Source organism: Peromyscus californicus, unplaced genomic scaffold (assembly GCF_007827085.1).
Source record: "Peromyscus californicus insignis strain IS unplaced genomic scaffold, ASM782708v3 Scaffold_11__1_contigs__length_118956290, whole genome shotgun sequence".
Lineage (NCBI taxonomy): Eukaryota > Metazoa > Chordata > Mammalia > Rodentia > Cricetidae > Peromyscus > Peromyscus californicus.
Window position 1 is genome coordinate 113893435 of NW_026294402.1, and position 17486 is coordinate 113910920.

Consider the following 17486-nt stretch of genomic DNA (forward strand, 5'->3'; position numbering starts at 1 on the left):
TACCTTAAACAAGAGTTTATGTATATACAGTACATATACAAGAAATATATATACAGTATTACAAAATTAACTTTAAATTTTTATCAATAAGCTAAAATCAATAGCAATGTGAAACAATTCAAACAAGTTGTTGCTCTTTAAAAGTAAATTCAGCCAAACACCCTAATTGTTGTGCTAGAAACCTCATCCAACTACTGAGGGATCTGGATGCAGAGATCCATGACTAGGCCCCGGGTGAATCTCTGGGAGTCCAATTAGTGAGAATGAGGAGGGTTTATATGAGCGAGAATTGTTGAGACCAAGGTTGGATAAAGCACAGGGACAAATAGCCAAACGAATGGAAACACATGAACTATGAACCAATGGCTGCGGGGTCCCCACTGGATCAGGCCCTCCGAATGGGTGAGACAGTTGATTGGCTTGATCTGTTTGGGAGGCATCCAGGCAGTGGGACCAGATCTTGTGCTCATTGCATGAGTTGGCTGTTTGAAACCTGGGGCCTATGCAGGATTGTTTGGCTCGGCCTGGGAGGAGGGGACTAGACCTACCTGGACTGAGTCTACCAGGTTGACCTCAGTCTGTGGGGAAGGCTTTGCCCTGGAGGAGATGGGAATGGGGGGGGGGTTTGGGGGGAAGGTGAGGGGGACGGGAGGGGGGGAGAACAAGGGAATCCGTGGCTGATATGTAGAACTGAATTGTATTGCAAAATAAATTAAAAAAAAAAAAGTAAATTCAGTAATCTACCCTTTCATCCTATCATATCTGTATCTCTTTTTCTTCTTTAGAAAGAGATTGCATTTATAATTAACCTCCTTTAAATAAAAATAAACATTTATAAATAATATTTTGAGAATCTGGGCATAGCTTTTCATACTAATTCCTGCTGATTGGGGGTGCTGGTAATCTTATGGGGATACTGAGAAAAATCAAGATAATGGTCAAGTCCTGGGAAGACCGGCTATAACCTTTGTTGATAGATACCATCTGTCAAGGTTCAGGAGGCCTTGCTTGATCAAATCTGATCCATCTTAACCTGGAACAAATCCACAGTTTCTTTCTTCCTGTGGAAACAAAAGCATAGTCTCTTTTCCAAAGCAACATATCCTTAGATCCAAATTTTGAAGTCAAGATACTTTTAAAATATATCTCCTCTTCTTTTAAGAGGTCACATACAATGGCAACAAACACTGCCTCCTTTGGGCAGTACATAGCCCTAGCTATATGTGGGCAGAGCAAATATTATTTATTTATTATGTATACAGTGTTCTGTCTGCATGTATGCCTACTTGCCAGAAGAGGGAACCAGATCTCATTATAGATGGTTGTGAGCCACCATGTGGTTGCTAGGAATTGAACTCAGGACTTTTGGAAGAGCAGCCAGTAGCCAGTGCTCTTAACCTCTGAGCCATCTTTCCAGCCCCCCAATTTTTTATTTTTATTTATTTTTAATAAAAAATATTTATTTTTATGTGTGTGGGTGTTTTGTCTGCATGTATCTGTGTGTACCACATACATACCTGGAACCTGTGGAGGCCAGAAGAGGGTATTGGATCCCTGGAACTGGAGTTACAGACAATTGTGAGCCTCCATGTATGTGCCGAGAATTGAACCTGGGTACTCAGGAAGAGCAGCCAGTGCTCTTAATCCCAGAGCCACCTCTCTAGTTTCTTACTTTTTAATTTTTTCGAGACAAGGTCTCTCACTGAGCCTGGAGCTCACTGATTGGATAGACTAGTTTGCAAGCAAGTCCCAGGGACCCTCTGTCTCTGCCCCTCCGGCTTCCAGCACTGGGCCACAGGCTGACATGACACTTGACTTTATGTAGCTGTCGGAGATCCGAACTTGGGTCTTTGTGCTTGCCACGCAGGATCTTTACCTCCTGAGTCATCTCTCCAGTCCCTGGGTTTGGTTTTTGACATTAAGATCTCCTCAGAGGCTTCAGACCCAGGCAATCCCAGTAGTTGTTGCCCAAGACACTTAGAAGATCGAGCACCTGCAGGCTGGCACTGGGCACCTCACTTGGTGTTTGTGATCCCGTTTGTAAATCAGGGTGCTGGTGTCAGCCACCTCGGAGGTTGTGGTTGGCCTGGTTCTACAGATGCCTTTTGCAAGTGCTGGGGCTGGGAAGCCAAGGACTGGGCATGGAGATGGGTGTGTTGGGTGGCTGTGCTGCTGTGGGGCTCTGAGAGGCAAGACTGAGCTGCCTCCCTCCCTGCCTCAGGACAAGCAGTCGTGGCAGAGTGAACGGGAGATCTTCAGCACACCCGGCATGAAGCACGAGAACCTGTTGCAGTTCATTGCCGCCGAGAAGCGAGGCTCCAACCTGGAGGTGGAGCTGTGGCTCATCACAGCCTTCCACGACAAGGTGAGCTACACCCACCAGAGAGACCCCAATGAGACAGATCGTTCTCATGACCCCTGACCCCTTCCTGTGTCAGGTGCACCTCTCTCCCCAGTCACTTGTATGGCAAGAATCACCACTCTGCCCACCTGGCACTTTTGCAGTGAGATAGATGTTCCTCCTGGGACTTGGCTGGGTTGCATCTTGTTCTGCATTTGGAGCCTTTGCCCACAGTCTGTGCTGCCTTCTTTTAGGGCTCCCTCACGGATTACCTCAAGGGGAACATCATCACGTGGAATGAACTATGTCATGTGGCAGAGACGATGTCACGAGGCCTCTCATACCTGCATGAGGATGTGCCCTGGTGTCGTGGTGAGGGCCACAAGCCTTCTATTGCCCACAGGTATATGGGTTAAGGAGCCCCCCTGATATGTGCTGGGGTTGCCCAGAGGGCTGGTCTTGGAAACCAGAGGTGACTCCCCTTCCTGAATGTGTCTGTGGCGTGTGGAAGCAAACCTGGCCTTCCTGTGTGTTGGAGATGGCTAGCTTTCCATGTCGGTGTTCTGGAGCCCTCTACTGGGCATACGAGGAAGTGCTACCTCCTTTAGGAGAGCTGTTCTCAGATTTTGGTCAAGACCATTTTGTATCCTTAAAAGGACTCTATTTATCTAATCTATGTAGGTTATGTTTGCTGATGTTTACTGGTGTACAGCACGTGTGTTTGGTTATGTATCATGGCGATGACATTATACTGGGATGAAGGCAAATGGTATATTACTACAAAAATGATTTGACCTCACAGGGCTCTTAAAATTGTCTTAGGGGGGTTGGGGATTTAGCTCAGTGGTAGAACGCTTGAAGGCCCTGGGTTTGGTCCTCAGCTCCGACAAAAACAAAAAACAAACAAACAAACAAACAAAAAACTGTCTTAGGATCTTTTAGGACTTCTGAGCCATATCTTTTTTTTTTTTTTCCAGACAGGGTTTCTCTGTGTAGCCCAGGCTGTCCTAGAACTCACTCTGTAGACCAGCCTGACCTTGAACTCTGAGATCCACCTGTTTCTGCCTCCCAAATGCTGGGATCAAAGGCATGTACCACCACCACCCAGCCATACTTTTGTTTTTTGAGTTAGCGTTTCATTATGTAGCTCAGGCTACCCTTGAACTCATGACTCCTACAGCCTTCCAGACTCTGGGCTTGTAGACATGAGCCATCATGCCAGCCTTGAGTCACTCCTTAAGAACCACCTAGTTAACTTGGCACTGTTGTGTCCTATTAAATGGTACACAGTGGGGCTGGGTGGGTAGTGCACACCTTTAATCCCAGCACTAGGGAGGCAGGAGCAGATGGAGCTCTGTGAGTTCAAGGCCAGCCTGGACTACATAGTGATTTCTAGGTCACCTAAGGCCACACAGCGAGACCCTTCTCAACACCCCCCCCCCCCCCCCCGCCACCCCCACCCCCCAAAGAAGACACTGTTCCAAACGCTCAAGAAATGCCAACTCACTGAACCTTGTTCCGATAGGTGAGGTGGAGCTGTCCTTGGCCCCTCCGCACAGGTGATGGAGCAATAGTAGATGCAGCTGAATCAAGGCCCCACAGCTACTTCAGTCTGGTCTGTGACTGACGGAGGGGCTCCTGGTGGTGTTGACAGTCGTGACATACATGAGGCAGAGTTGACTCTTGCATGTAGTTCAGCTTAACAACAATGCTTAGTAAGTGTTGGGGTGAGCTGACGAATCTGTAGTCCTCAGTTTAATGTTCACAGCAAGGCTGCGATAGAAGCTGGGAGAACTGAGGACTGCAGAGCTGAGAGCCTGCACACACTCTTGCTCTGCTCTGCCTGTGCAGCTTTGGCAAGCTAATTTTAAATTCTTGCTCCATTCCAAATATGGTAAACTTCTCGGAAGACTCATGTGCCGTGCCCTCTGAGAATTTACTGTCTGGCCTTTAGAACTGTGGTATAGGGTCTGCCCAGCCACCATGGGACCTGCTTGCAGGCTCCAGCAGAAGCCTTCCAGAGAAGGCGGGTGAGGGACTCCCAGGCAGTTTTGCCTCCTGCCCCAGAGAACTGGGGATGGTAGAGCTGCAAGCCCCAGCTCTAGTACTTTGAGAGCCATGTCGAGAAGAGGATCGTGATCTGTCGTCGACTGGATGCTGGGCTTCAGCGAGTCTGTTGGTCTCCACAGGGACTTCAAAAGCAAAAATGTGCTGCTGAAGAGTGACCTCACTGCTGTGCTGGCAGACTTCGGCCTGGCCGTTCGGTTCGAGCCAGGGAAGCCTCCAGGGGACACCCATGGGCAGGTAAGGAGTCTGGGTGGCAGGAGTATGGGCTGGCATAGGGCTGATGCTCAGGGGATCAGCTGGAGCAACTTTGGAGCTACCCGGGAACTTAGAACCAGGGCTCTTATCTCACCAGCCGGGAAACCAAGGCCTGGAGGTTGGTGACGCTTCCTCTGGCCAGTCAGCTGAACAATCCAGGCTCCCCATTTGGCCTTCAGCCACTCCTCCTGTATGTCAGTCTTTCTCTTTTGTTGTAATCATTTATTTTAAAAAAGTACCTTTAGTGTGTGTGTGTGTGTGTGCGCGCGCGCGCTTGCTTTAGTTAGGGGACAACTTTAGGAAGCCAGTTACTTTTTTCAGAGCGTGTGGGTCCCTTGGATTGAACTCTGCTTGTCAGACTTGACAAGCAGCAGCTTTACCCCGGAACCACCCACCTGCCCTCAGTTGTAATTACTAAGTGAGATAAAATGAGAGGAAAGGTGCTGAGAATCCCAACCAAATACCTACACGAAGCAGTGAAAAACTAAGCCAGCAAGTCATTCTGGAGAGTCACTGGTGTTTTTAAATGCATTCTCACTGTTTTGTTTTGGCCTCTTAAATGTTGCTTTATTTCCTTACTTAGCATGTGTTTTCCCATTTGAATGTGGAAGCCTGAGGTAGTCACTGGGCATCTTCCTTGGTCATCTGCCACCTTGATGTTAAGGCTGGGTCTTCCGCTTGAGCCTAGAGCTCACCAGTTGGTCCAGCCAGCTGGCTCGGGGACCCCCGCTCTGTCTCCCAGGTATTGGTGTTGCAGGCAGGCTGTATTTATGTGGATTCTAGATATCGTAAACGTCCATTTTCACACTTGAGTGACAAATACCAGAGGCGCTAAACCGTCTCTTCACTCCCTTGTTTATTAGAGGGTCTCTCTGTGTAGTTCAGGCTGGTCTGAACTCTTGACTCTCTTCACTCCCTTGTTTATTAGAGGGTCTCTCTGTGTAGTTCAGGCTGGTCTGAACTCTTGACTCTCTTGCCTCACCTTTTAAGTGTCTGGCTTTGCTTCAGGTATTAATCTCGTAGAGTCCAAAGCCTCAGAATAGCTTGTTGGGATGCTTAAGGACCAGTGTAACTATTTCCTCAGTGCTGTCTCCAGTTTGTGATATTTTTACAGTTATCATCAGATAGAATCTTAACTCTGATGGAGTAGGGCTTTGCCTCAGAGGCTTTGTGTTTTGAATTCCTCTGTCTTCACCTGTCTGTGCACACAGGCTACGGTTCTCCCGGCTTAGTGTGTGTTTGAGTGGTCTCTGGAAACCCTGTCCTCCCCTGTCTTCATGTAGGTTGGCACTAGACGGTACATGGCCCCTGAGGTGCTGGAGGGAGCCATCAACTTCCAGAGAGACGCCTTCCTGCGCATCGACATGTACGCCATGGGGCTGGTGCTTTGGGAGCTTGTTTCTCGTTGCAAGGCTGCAGATGGTGAGTGGATTGGCAGCCCTGGGTGTCCTGGGTTGGGAACCAGGAGCTGGGCCTTGTGTGATCTCACCAGCCTCTCACCTCTCAGGGCCTGTTGATGAGTACATGCTGCCCTTTGAGGAGGAGATTGGCCAACACCCTTCACTGGAGGAACTGCAAGAGGTGGTTGTCCACAAGAAGATGAGGCCTGCCATTAAGGATCACTGGCTGAAGCATCCGGTGAGGGAGCTGGGTTCAGGAGACTTTTGAGGGAAGGAAGGGGAGGGGACCTGCCTTGTATGTCAGGAGCCTAGGAACAAGGGAAAGCTGCCATGTTCCCTGGACCCTAGGGAGGTATCTCTGAGGTTGTGGGGAATAAGGTAGGCCCTGGCCTCCTTCTTGTTTCCACTGTGGCTCAACTGCTAAAGTTGGACCTTTGTGTTTGGGCTTTACGTACAATTTGATTTGAGTCTGGTGCTCCAAGGCTAGCAGCTACATCTGCCCCGGGGTATAGGAGTTCCTCTTCTTCCTGTGTTGAAGTTTAGTGAACATTCCCCTGGGGCTCTAAGGGAGGCCCAGACTCTGGGGTGACTAACGGGGGCAGGGGTCTGGGGGCCTGCAATCCGCAGCCTTCTAATTGACCTGCAATGGCTGTGACTAGGTCATGGGTTCTGTCTGATCCCCTGACACATCATCACTGCTGCCCTCACTACGGAGCCCTAACAGGCCTTCTTCTCTCCCTCCCACTGCTCCGCAGGGCCTGGCCCAGCTCTGTGTGACCATTGAGGAGTGCTGGGACCATGATGCAGAGGCTCGCCTTTCTGCAGGCTGTGTGGAGGAGCGGGTGTCCCTGATCAGGAGGTCGGTCAACGGCACTACCTCGGACTGTCTCGTCTCTCTGGTGACCTCTGTCACCAACGTGGACCTGCCCCCTAAAGAGTCCAGCATCTAAGCCTAGGATACGAGTGTCTCTCCAGACTCAGTGGATCTGAAGAAAAAAGGAGAAACGTTGTGTTTTGTTTTGGAAATCCCATAAAACCAACAAACACATAAGATGCAGCTGCTACTTCACCTTGACTTTTATTATTATTATAATTATTATTAATAATATTATTTTTGGATTGGATCAGTTTTTACCAGCATATTGTTCTACTGTATCGCAAACAGCGGACACGTCAGCAGGCGTTGAGGTGCTGAGCTGTGAACGCAGAACCAGCGCCATGCTGCAGAGCCTCAGCCACCTCAGCCACCTCCTGTCCTTCGGGATCCATTTCCGCCAGCGTTCTCTTTGTCGTCTCAGAATCTGTATCACAGAGAAACCCGTCTCCTGTCTAGGGAAACTCAATGCTGCAATCTCTACTAGAGGAACCTTTGAAGACTGTTACATGAACATACCCTTCCTCAGAAGAGGGTCCCCCACCCTTTACTTTGTGTTTCTCCCTTTCCAGGCAGTGAGCTTAAGAAATGGCAGATGTGTCTTCATGGAGCTAGTGGGTGTCATCCTGACCCAACAGAGGGAAACTGAGATGATGCTTTAGACTGACGTTGGAAGGGAGGATGTTCTGGGGAGGGTTTGGAGCAGAGCTACACTGGACATGGGCACATTTGGAGCAACACTCTTGGTATGGAGGCTGTTTTCTCAGGTAACAAGGGATTGAGGGTAAGGACTTATGGGGCCGAGCAGTAATAATAGCAAGCACAGGGTCTGGAGAAAGTCCAGGAGCAGGGCCAGGCTGCCCCCCTGCCCGGTTTCTTCCCACTGACATGGGCTTGGCCGCAGGAGGAAGCACTTCCTTGCTCGTGTGTTAGGACTGGGGGAGGATGTGACAGTTTAGTGGACACTCTAGACATGATGCTGTAGATCTCTTTCATGGAGGAAATACTGAACTGCAGTTTCTTCTTGGCAGTTTGGGGAAATGCCCATGGTGGGCCCCCGCACAGTGTGGGTGGCCCAGGGGATCCCTGGGTGGGGACCTTGCTGGCCTGCCGCTCTGGCTTGACCCCATGCAGCGGAATTACTGACTCCTTTCTGAGGCTCATGGACACGGCTTTCTCCAGACCCTTTAAAGTGGTGCATATTCTAAAACTGTTTTTCTATTACGCCATAACCTTGCTCCAGGCGCTGAATGTTCCTAATGCTGCTGTTTCGACATTGGAATTTTTTTTTTTTTAATTTATGAAACATGCTAATTCTTTTTCAGACAAAACACACACATCCACATATATACACATACTTTACTGTGTGGCTTCCGAGGTTTAAATTTTAAAAAGTAAAAGAAGTAACTTCACGACCACAGACCACCTCAAACCAGAAATACCTCAGAATTTTCTACTTGTACGTTTTATTAATTATGTATTTTGTTAGTTGTGTTGTCTTGTAGGAAGTATATTTTAATGTAAGTTGGCTTTTATGACAAGGAAGTTTAAAAGAAATAGAGAAAAAGAAAAAAGTTTGTGTCTTCTAGTCAGGACTACCATTTTTGTTTGATAAAAGCTCCCTTGTAAATAATTGTCGTCAGCTGTAGGTGGCTGTCTGAGCTGAGTCTGGGCATTCGTCACTCTGGTTTAGACCATATTATTTAAACAGCACATCTCTGTCTTGAGGGTAGGCCACTTCCTCCTAGGTTGCTTCGAGGGTCAGGTGTTGTTCCATAAGTCCCCTGGGTAGTATTCAGGATGACACCCCTATTTTAACTGGGCAGAACCACAGCCCTCAGACCCCCTCAGTAGTTCTTGAGGGTTAATTCCTTGGGCAGCAGGTAGACTCTGTAGCGCCTGTCACTGTGCCGTGAAGTCTGGGAGGGCACAGCTCACGGCTGGGCAGTCGCCCCCCTCAGCGTGTCGTGTGTGGTGCCTGGGGCAGCCCTGGGCTTGTTCTTTCCTGTGGGTGTCTGTGCACAGGGTGCTGAGGAAGGTCTGCTGGCTTCCCTCTCAGACCTTGGCCTTTGTCTCCGTGGATCACTGTGGGCTGGCCAGGTAGGTAGGGAGACGTGTGCTTTGTTTCTGTGAGTTACGTGTGACCCCTCCGCCCCCATTTGATTTTGTGCTGTGGTATTTTCTTCTCTCAGAATGCTTTTTTCTAGCAAAACAGGTCTTACAGCAGTTGCTTTTCTTTTCTCTTCTTTCTTTAAGGAGCTTTAAATATTTATTGAAAAGTGCCATATCTGCTTCCGTTAGCTTTCTCCTCAGGCAGTGGGGACCTCTACTTTTAACAAACAAACCACTAAGAAATGTAGCGACTTAGCTGCAGGAGTGACCCAGTCACCAGTCACACGATGTGCCAAACAGTAAACCCATCTTCCCTGTGTGACCTTGTGACCTGGGTGGGCTTCTCTGCTTGTCATAAGCATCCTGGCCTGGCTGAGCTCTGGTGTGGGACATCCCAGTCATGACACATTGCAGGCAGGGCAGGCCTGATACCTTTTCTGGGGGTGGCCCCCCTCTTTGCTGACCCTGTGTCCAGCCACAGCAGTGTCCATGTCAGGCTTTGCATCGGAATGGAGTGTCAAGAGGTGGAACCTGTTTGCTGTGGCCTAGAAAAGGGAGAGTCTGGGTGGTGGTGTCTGTGAATAGGGGCTGGAAACCTCCTTGAGCTTCAGGTAACACACCCAGTTGCTCATGCTGGAAGCTAGGTGATCTCCCAGGGTGTGGCCTGGAAACTTGGGTGGCCTTTGTTTTCCTTCCTTCCTTCCTTCCTTCCTTCCTTCCTTCCTTCCTTCCTTCCTTCCTTCCTTCCTTCCTTTCTTTTTCTTCTTCTTCTTCTTCTTGTGTCCAGTTGGGTCAAGGGGCCTCTGCCTTGCATTTTCCCACAGGTTTCATATCACTTCCCTTCTAGTCTCCTCTCCCCAAAGCTTTTTGGAAGACTGAGGAAGTCCGTGTGTGTGGAAAGGGATGAGATAAGTCGGGGAGAAATGGCTAGAGATGCTTTCTTCTTCCGACACTGCATGTTGTGGTCCAAACAGGCTCCTGTGGCAGTGGGCTTTGGCGGAGAATGTTCTGGTTAAAATGCCTGTGATAATAGGCAGTCATTTGTTGCCAGAGATTTCTGTGAATATGTCAGAGAAGGACAAAAGAGGCAAGGACAGGGCTGCTGAGTTGTGGAGCTCTGCAGAGAACCCTCATTGACGGGATGGCAAGGAAGCCTAGGAACAGTCATTGGCATCTGGGCTGACGGGCTGGCCTGGCACCATGGACACCAGATGTAAGGGCAGGTGCTGGGTCTTCTGCTCACACATCCACAGCAAAGGGCAGATCTGTTTCTCATCACTAGGCTACCAGGCTTGCTGGGTGGGGCTGGGCCAGCCTTCCCGACTGGGCTTGAGCTTCTAGCACAGTGTGTGGGCTGCCACTCTGCTCCCTGGAGTTGACCACACCCTTGGCCCTCTCTGTCTTGCTGCTCTGCCCTGGGGCTTGGGCTTTATGAATGGTTTTAATTGGTAGCCAGCCTACAAATATTTGATGTTTGCCATGTGCTTTTTGGCTCAGAAAGCCTGTCATGTGGTGGTTCCTATGCTTAGCCACTTAGGCGAAGAAGTGACTGTTTCATCCAGAGCTAGAGAACTGGATGGCTCTCTTACACACAGAATTTTACCTGTTTAGTGTGTGGAGTTCCTGGTGTGTATTGCTGGGTAGGAGGATATCTTGTTTGTTTTTCCTATATAATAATACAGCAAAGCTACTGTATTAAAAGTTGAATTCCCACCGTTGTTCTCAAGACCTTCTTCATTAGATACATCCCCGAATCAGAGAGCAGTTTCCAGTTCATTCAGCTTGATCCTAAGCATTAGCTATTTCATCTTTTTGGACTATTGGTAGCACAGCTTTGGAGAGATGATCAAGCCCCGGTCTACATTTCAGGAGTGGTAGATGACGCCTTTCCCAGAAGTTCAGCATGCTCTCCGACCATCCATCTGCTAACTAGAGAAACAGCCAGAAAGGATGGTGGTAAGGTGTCCCTTTTCTCTCAGCTTGGGTGACATGAACTCCCCTTCATCACTGGCCGTTTGCAAAGACTCAGTTGAGAAGTACTGGCTTGTTCGGCCTGGTGACAGATTTCAATCTCAGCTAACACTGGCCCAGTAATTCAGCTGATGAGTTTTTCACCGTCTAGATGATAAACTTTCTATGCATTCAGGATTCAATGTATAGCTCTATATGCGCAATTCTGAGTAGCCCTACTGTGAATGTACCCCAGACCTCAAGGAGGTTTAGGGAAGTGTTTTGGGATAATGATTTAGTTTTATAGGAAAAATAAATTAAGTTTAAAACACTTCCTTGGGAATCAACTAGTTGATTCAACCACATTTAAAAAAATTAGTTCAAAAGGCCTGTAAACTATCAATAAATCAGCCCAAGTTTTTTGGTGGGCTATTGGGACTTATTTGTGATTACTCTAAATCACTGTTGGGCTGACAATTTGAATTGAGATCAGGAATGCCTACATCTTTTTTTTTTTTTTTCCTAAACCAATTTTTAGCATTTTTCATGCTGGCATCTTCCAGGTGTGAAGGAAGGGAGACTTTGCTCTAGTGGTGCTACGCGCATCTCCGTAGTGCCCAAGCCAGCGCTACTTCCCCCATCCATGGCAGCACCTGGCGATGTCTCCCTCAAGAATTAAAACGCCAGTGTGGGGCAGTGGGCCCTGCAGGGCCTCCTGTTCTCCAGGCCAGCATCTGTTTACTGTCTCAGCTGAGTTAGTGTGTGCAGCCAGATGGGTGCATTCAAACGGGGAGATCTGGACCTCTGCAGATGAGAGGTACTGTGTTCATTTGTAAACTTTGTGTCTGAGTTTACAGTGAGGAGAAGTGTGACCCCATTAGTTTTTTTGGGCAAGCAAAGGCGGTTTTTTTGTGAATGAACAAACCCTGTCTCAAGTCCTTGAGCATCCACGCTTGTTGCACAGGCCCGTTCCTGACGCCTGACCACTTTGCATCAGTGTTCTTAGATAGAGTTGTAAATAAAAGAGTAGCTGTGTGACAGACACCTCTTGAAGTTTCACTTTATGAAGTCTAGCGCCACACATGCGTTTGGTTCTGTCACTCGACAGTTGCTCCACACCGTGTGGAGATTGTTTTATACCACAGATTATTTTTATAAACTAGTGAGTTGGAGTGAGAATGCTTCTGTAATCCAAGGCCATGAGCTTTACTTTCAGGATCATGCGCACACTGGAGTGTGAGTGCTGGAGCTTAGCGCTTGCACGGGTTCCTGAATACACTGGCAGCCTAGAGTCCTTTTACGGGTCCCCTTGGCCTATGCTCCTCTCACAGGGTAGTGATGTCTCTGCCCTGCTCCCTGCCTGTGGAGAGGACAGTGGCTGGGTGAAGGGAGGGGCTTGTAGTGGGTTTGATTTCTGCTGAACAAAGGGTTCTGATGGTGAAAGTTTGTCTGCTCCTTACATAAGAGGGAGTCACGACAGTGGGTCCGGAAGCGGAAGCGGTAGGACAGAGCCGTGAAGGAACGGGTCTAGAGAAAGGTTTGGGCTACAGAAGACATTGACGTGGGGATTTGGTGGCCTGAGTTCCACTAACCAGAACTATCTAGGACCAAACAAATTCTTTGGAAATGGTGGGGCGCATGGATATAGTGACGGAATTAAGCGGGGAGCCCCAGGAGTTTTGCCCCTTTTGATCAGGGCCGCTTTTCTGCTCTAACTGTTGTGAACCAGGAACCCACAGAGGAAGGTCAGAGGGGGTGTCTTTCAGATGCCCGCAGAGGGCTTCTGTCAAGGCCTAGGCAGCCTTCATCTCACCTTTTGGATGGTTGCTTAGGTGGGGCTTTGCATGGGGTACAGGGAGGCAGATAATTCAGTGAAGTCCTTTGTCCCATGGCCAGGTCTGAGGTCCGGCGGAAGGCCTCTTCCCTACACGCTGCCTGCTGGCTCCAGCCTGCTGCTTAGAGAACTACACTGGACGGGGCCCTCCTGCTCAGAGACCCTTAGTGTGCCCTTTGAAACCAACTGTGCTCCCTGTTCATCCTGGTTTAGAATGTTGTTCTACTTGGGACACTTAGTTCCAGATCTCGCTGCGTTCTGGAAGCCAGTTCCCCCCGTTCTGGTCCCCATAAAGAACACGTCTGTGCTCTGCGGCCGCCTGTCTTGGAATGTAATTCTGTTGTGCCTTTGTTTTTGTCAGCCACCCCTCAAAAGCAACTGCTGTAAGCTCTCTCCCTGTCTTTTCTAGCCCCGCCCCTTCCCCGTCTCCCCCTTTCCAGCCCTCATTTCTGGATGCACTTGTGTGATCCGGGTACTTTAAGAACCAGTTACCTCAGACCTCGTGTTGAACGGTATCACCGTCTGGGCCCTCTCGATACTGCTGACTTTTACCACACATGCAGGAGGTCCGCTGAGTGTGGCCACTGACTTGTTTTAAAGCAAAGCTCTCCCAGTGGACCCAGGGGCTTCTGGCAAGCCTGTGCTGGCACTGTGGTGGGACTGGTTGGGAGTGTCATCCGAACGGTGCTTTCTGTGTCCTGTGTGTTCTGCCGTGTTCAGTATTCTCACGTGTCTGAATAGGCAAAGCAACCTAACTGGCTGGTCTCGCACGCAAATCAGCTCCAAAGATGAGCTCTTTGTAACACATCTCCAGTCGCTAGAGCTCAGACATAGAGCATTCCTTCAAACAGCAGGGTAGAAGCCCCCCGTCCACTGCCACAGTGCATTCTGGGAAGATGTCTGTAGTATACGTTGCTGTGGAATTAGGCCTTGTGGGATATGGCTGCTTGTCATTTTGATGTATTTTAAATAAATATATATATATATTTTTAAAGAGCCTTTTTTACCAGTTCAAAAAGCTTAATTAACCAGCTATCACCACATCTGAATTTTTGTCTCTGGGGCATAGACAGCAGGCTGAGATTAAAAGTGGTAACTCAGCCATGAGCTGCCTGCCCTGGGCTGTCCCGCTGACCATGGGACACCAGGGTCGGCGTGTTCCTGGTATGTTTTAACTCAGCCCTCTGGGTGTCTGGTGTCGGCCCCCGCTGAGTGGACTGTTGACTTCGGTCCCTGTAAGTGCTTTAGCCTAGTGGGGTTTTCCCAGAGCACTGCCACAAGTTAAGTGTATGAATTTAGCCAAATAATTTCTCCATAAGGGAAAAGCATGACAGAGACCAGAGTAGGAAACACTAGTTGTCAGAGGCCGCCTGGGAGCAAGCAGTTGTCACATGGGCCACGCCAGGGCCATCAGCAAGAGCGCAACTGTTCAGATGCCAGCGGCTTGCTTTCCCTCAGTTGTTTTTTTTTTTTTTCCAGAATTCTGTAAAAATGCAAAGAAAATTGAGTGGTACTTGAGAATTGAAGGAGAAAGTTACCGCAGATTAGAAACATACTTCTAGATTTCAGTACCTTGACACAAATCCACACGATGCTATTTTTCAACTGTACAAGAGAATCTGCTCATGAACTTGACATGATCCCAATGGTGACGTTGAAGGCCAAATTTTTCACCTGTTACTATTTTTCCACATTTGTCCTTGAATCTGATTAGTGTTACGCAGTACTGTAAACTTACCTTGCATCGAGTTTGATGTCGATTCCTGTGAAGAAGAGCTTTTGGCACGTGACAGACAGTGAGTTAAAAAACACAGCAGAGCGTGGGATTTTGCAGGGACGGTTTTGGAACCAACAGAAAATGTCACTTTTTATTTACCATCTTATATATCAGTTTTACCAGCTACTTCTAAATTTGTACATTATTTGGAAGAAAAAAAACTTAAGACTTGTCTAACTTAGTGGAGAATGTGTGTGTTGCCCTTAGGATGGGTAGCTAAGTCTCACTGAGCTGTGTTATCTAACTTGTATATATGAATTGTAATTAAAAGTTTGGATTCATCTGTTTCTCATGGTTGAACATGACGAGTCATTGCAAAGTGTGGAGGCGTGACTAGTCTGTGATTTCAGGCTGTAGACATGAGGAAGCTCTCAAGTGCTAAAACTCAAAACTTCTAGTTTTGGGCTCAAATTCGATTACGTACTGTTTGTATGCCAGAATATGTGAGGTGTAAATGTAGTAGGACACTTTTCACCCTTGTAGCTATAAAACAGACATTTTGTAGAACAGAAAATAGTGTGTACTACTGAATTAACAAAAGTTATACTAAAGTATCATGTCTTTAAAAAAAAATATATATATATATATATATATATATATATATATATACAGAGTTAAGCTTGTCGCTGTTACCCTGTCTGGATTTGAAAAGTGTGCTGATTTTTATATATATATATATTACACACACACACACACACACACACACTTTCACACACACACACACCCCTATAATGGCCTGAAGCAGACATCCATGTAACTACAGTTGCAAAATGCAAACATTCTGGAAAGAACATTGTATCATAGTTCATCCATTTGCAGTGGGTCTTTGCTCCTTTTCCCTGTGGTAATTTTAGAAACGAGTGTCAAGTTTGAAATTAGATCTGCTACATTGGGGTTTTGCTGCTGGAATTCTGCACTGGGTCCTCAAACAAACCGATGTGAATGTAGTTTTTCCCCCTGTGTGAAGGAGCAGCCACACCCCAACAGAATAGGAGGAAAAATCTAGAACTATTTCAAGTTTTATCTTTTTGTATATGAAAATAAATAATAATAAATAAAGTATCCTTGTCTTTTATTTTCTTTTTTAAATTTTGTGAGTATCTCTGTATATGTGTATTTGTATGCTATCTGTGTGTGGATGCCTAGGGAGACCAAAACTGGTGATCAGATCCTCTGAAGCTGGAGTCATACAGGTAGTAGTGAGCCGACATGTGGGTGCTGGGAACTGAACTTGGGTCCTCTGGAGGAGCAGCAAGTGCTCTTAACCACTGAGCCATTCTGTCAGCAGCCCCATGGAGGGAGTTTGACATTTCTTTTTATGGGAGCTAGAAGTCAGTAAGATAGCATTCCCTGCTTTCAGGGTTGGTTCTAGTCTGTGGGTTCCTGCTGGATACACATGCAGTTGCTGACTGCTGTCGTGGGCCTGGAGCTAAGCACCATCTCCCTATCTGCTGGCTGGACAGCTGAGACGGTTAAAGATACCGTCGAAGCTGGAGTTTGGACCGGAGTTTGATCCCTACAGCCTGCATAAGATGGAAGGAGAGAGCTAACTCAGCCAAGATGCTCCCTGTCCTCCACATGCGCACCATGGCATGGACATGCACAGACACACTAGTAATGATATAGGAAACTTCTAAAACCAAAGTGGAACCAGAGCCCCATAACTAGTGGCACCACGTAGCTAGAGTACCACAAGTACTCTGGTATCGGAGTACTTGGCAGATGAAGGTGAGAAGGCCAGGGGCTCAAGGTCATCTCCTAAATGGACTGTTGTGTGACTAAGGGTGAGTTCTTGAAAGGCAGGAGGATGTTTTCTGAAAGCGCCAGGAGCCCCACCTCAAGTCTTCCTGTGCTTTGCAGCCCATGCTGAGCAGTATTCTTGTGAGTGGATCAGAGAAGGCCCGGGTTTGGGTGCAGGAGACTTGCCCTGCCAAACACAGCAAAGTGTGGAATCGCTGCTGAGGCACTGAGAAAATAACAGCACCGAATGAGAACACGAGTCCTCAAGGGAGTAAAATAACACTGGTTCGTTTATCTATCTATCTATCTATCTATCTATCTATCTATCTATCTATCTATCTATCTATTTGGGTTTTTCAAGACAGGGCTTCTTTGTTTAACAGTCCTAACTGTCCTGGAACTCACTCTGTAGACCAGGCTGGCTTGGAACTCACAGAGATCCGCCTGCCTCTGCCTCCTGAGTGCTGGGATTAAACGCGTGCACCACCACAGCCCTGCCCAACATTTATTGCCTAGCAGAGAACACAGCTTTAGAAATGAGCTTGTTGCTCTCTGCTAACAAGATTTTAGGGTCTATGACTAATTTGTTTAAGTGGAGAAACATTGTTTTTGAGTCCTACTTCTGGCCGGGCAGATACCTTTTAACTCTTCCTTTGCTAAGCATCTGTTTGAAGGCTCTTACGTGGCTCTTAACAGGCCAGTTGTTCGACCTTTGGCCCTTTTAGTCCTTTAGATATAGAAAGTTAATGTTTCATTAGTGAGTGCAGAGAAGGGAGACTTAAGACTCTTTTAGCCAGGTGGCCATGCCTTTAACCCTAGAACTGTGAGGCAGAGGCAGGTGGATCTCTGAGTTCAAGGCCAGCCTGGTCTACAGAGTGAGTTCCAGGACAGCCAGGGCTACACAGAGAAACCCTGTCTCAGAAAAGAACACAAACACAAATAACTCAGTTTCTTTTTTTTTTTGGTTTTTTGTTTTTAAAAGACAGACTCACCATGTAGCCCTGTCTGGTCTGGACTTATTACACAGACCAGGCTGGCCTTGGGCTCTCAGAGATTGGCCTGCCTCTGCCTCCTGAGTGCTGGGATCAAGGGTGTGTGCCACTAGGCTCAGGAACCCTCACATTTTTGACAAAGGA

At 47.8% G+C, this 17486-nt stretch overlaps 1 protein-coding gene across 2 annotated transcripts in view; it reads left to right on the forward strand.

The window, feature by feature from the left end:
• The window catches only part of Acvr2b (activin A receptor type 2B), a 40286-nt gene extending 24601 nt beyond the window's left edge, over positions 1 to 15685 (forward strand). For both annotated transcript variants that reach the window (XM_052724083.1, XM_052724075.1), the window contains exons 6-11: positions 2222 to 2365; positions 2596 to 2744; positions 4531 to 4645; positions 5947 to 6085; positions 6171 to 6301; positions 6819 to 15685. In XM_052724083.1, coding sequence (XP_052580043.1) covers positions 2222 to 2365; positions 2596 to 2744; positions 4531 to 4645; positions 5947 to 6085; positions 6171 to 6301; positions 6819 to 7013 — 873 coding nt within the window. In that variant the 3' untranslated portion in view covers positions 7014 to 15685. The remainder of the gene's footprint in view (positions 1 to 2221; positions 2366 to 2595; positions 2745 to 4530; positions 4646 to 5946; positions 6086 to 6170; positions 6302 to 6818) is intronic.
• The last annotated feature ends 1801 nt before the right edge of the window (positions 15686 to 17486 follow it).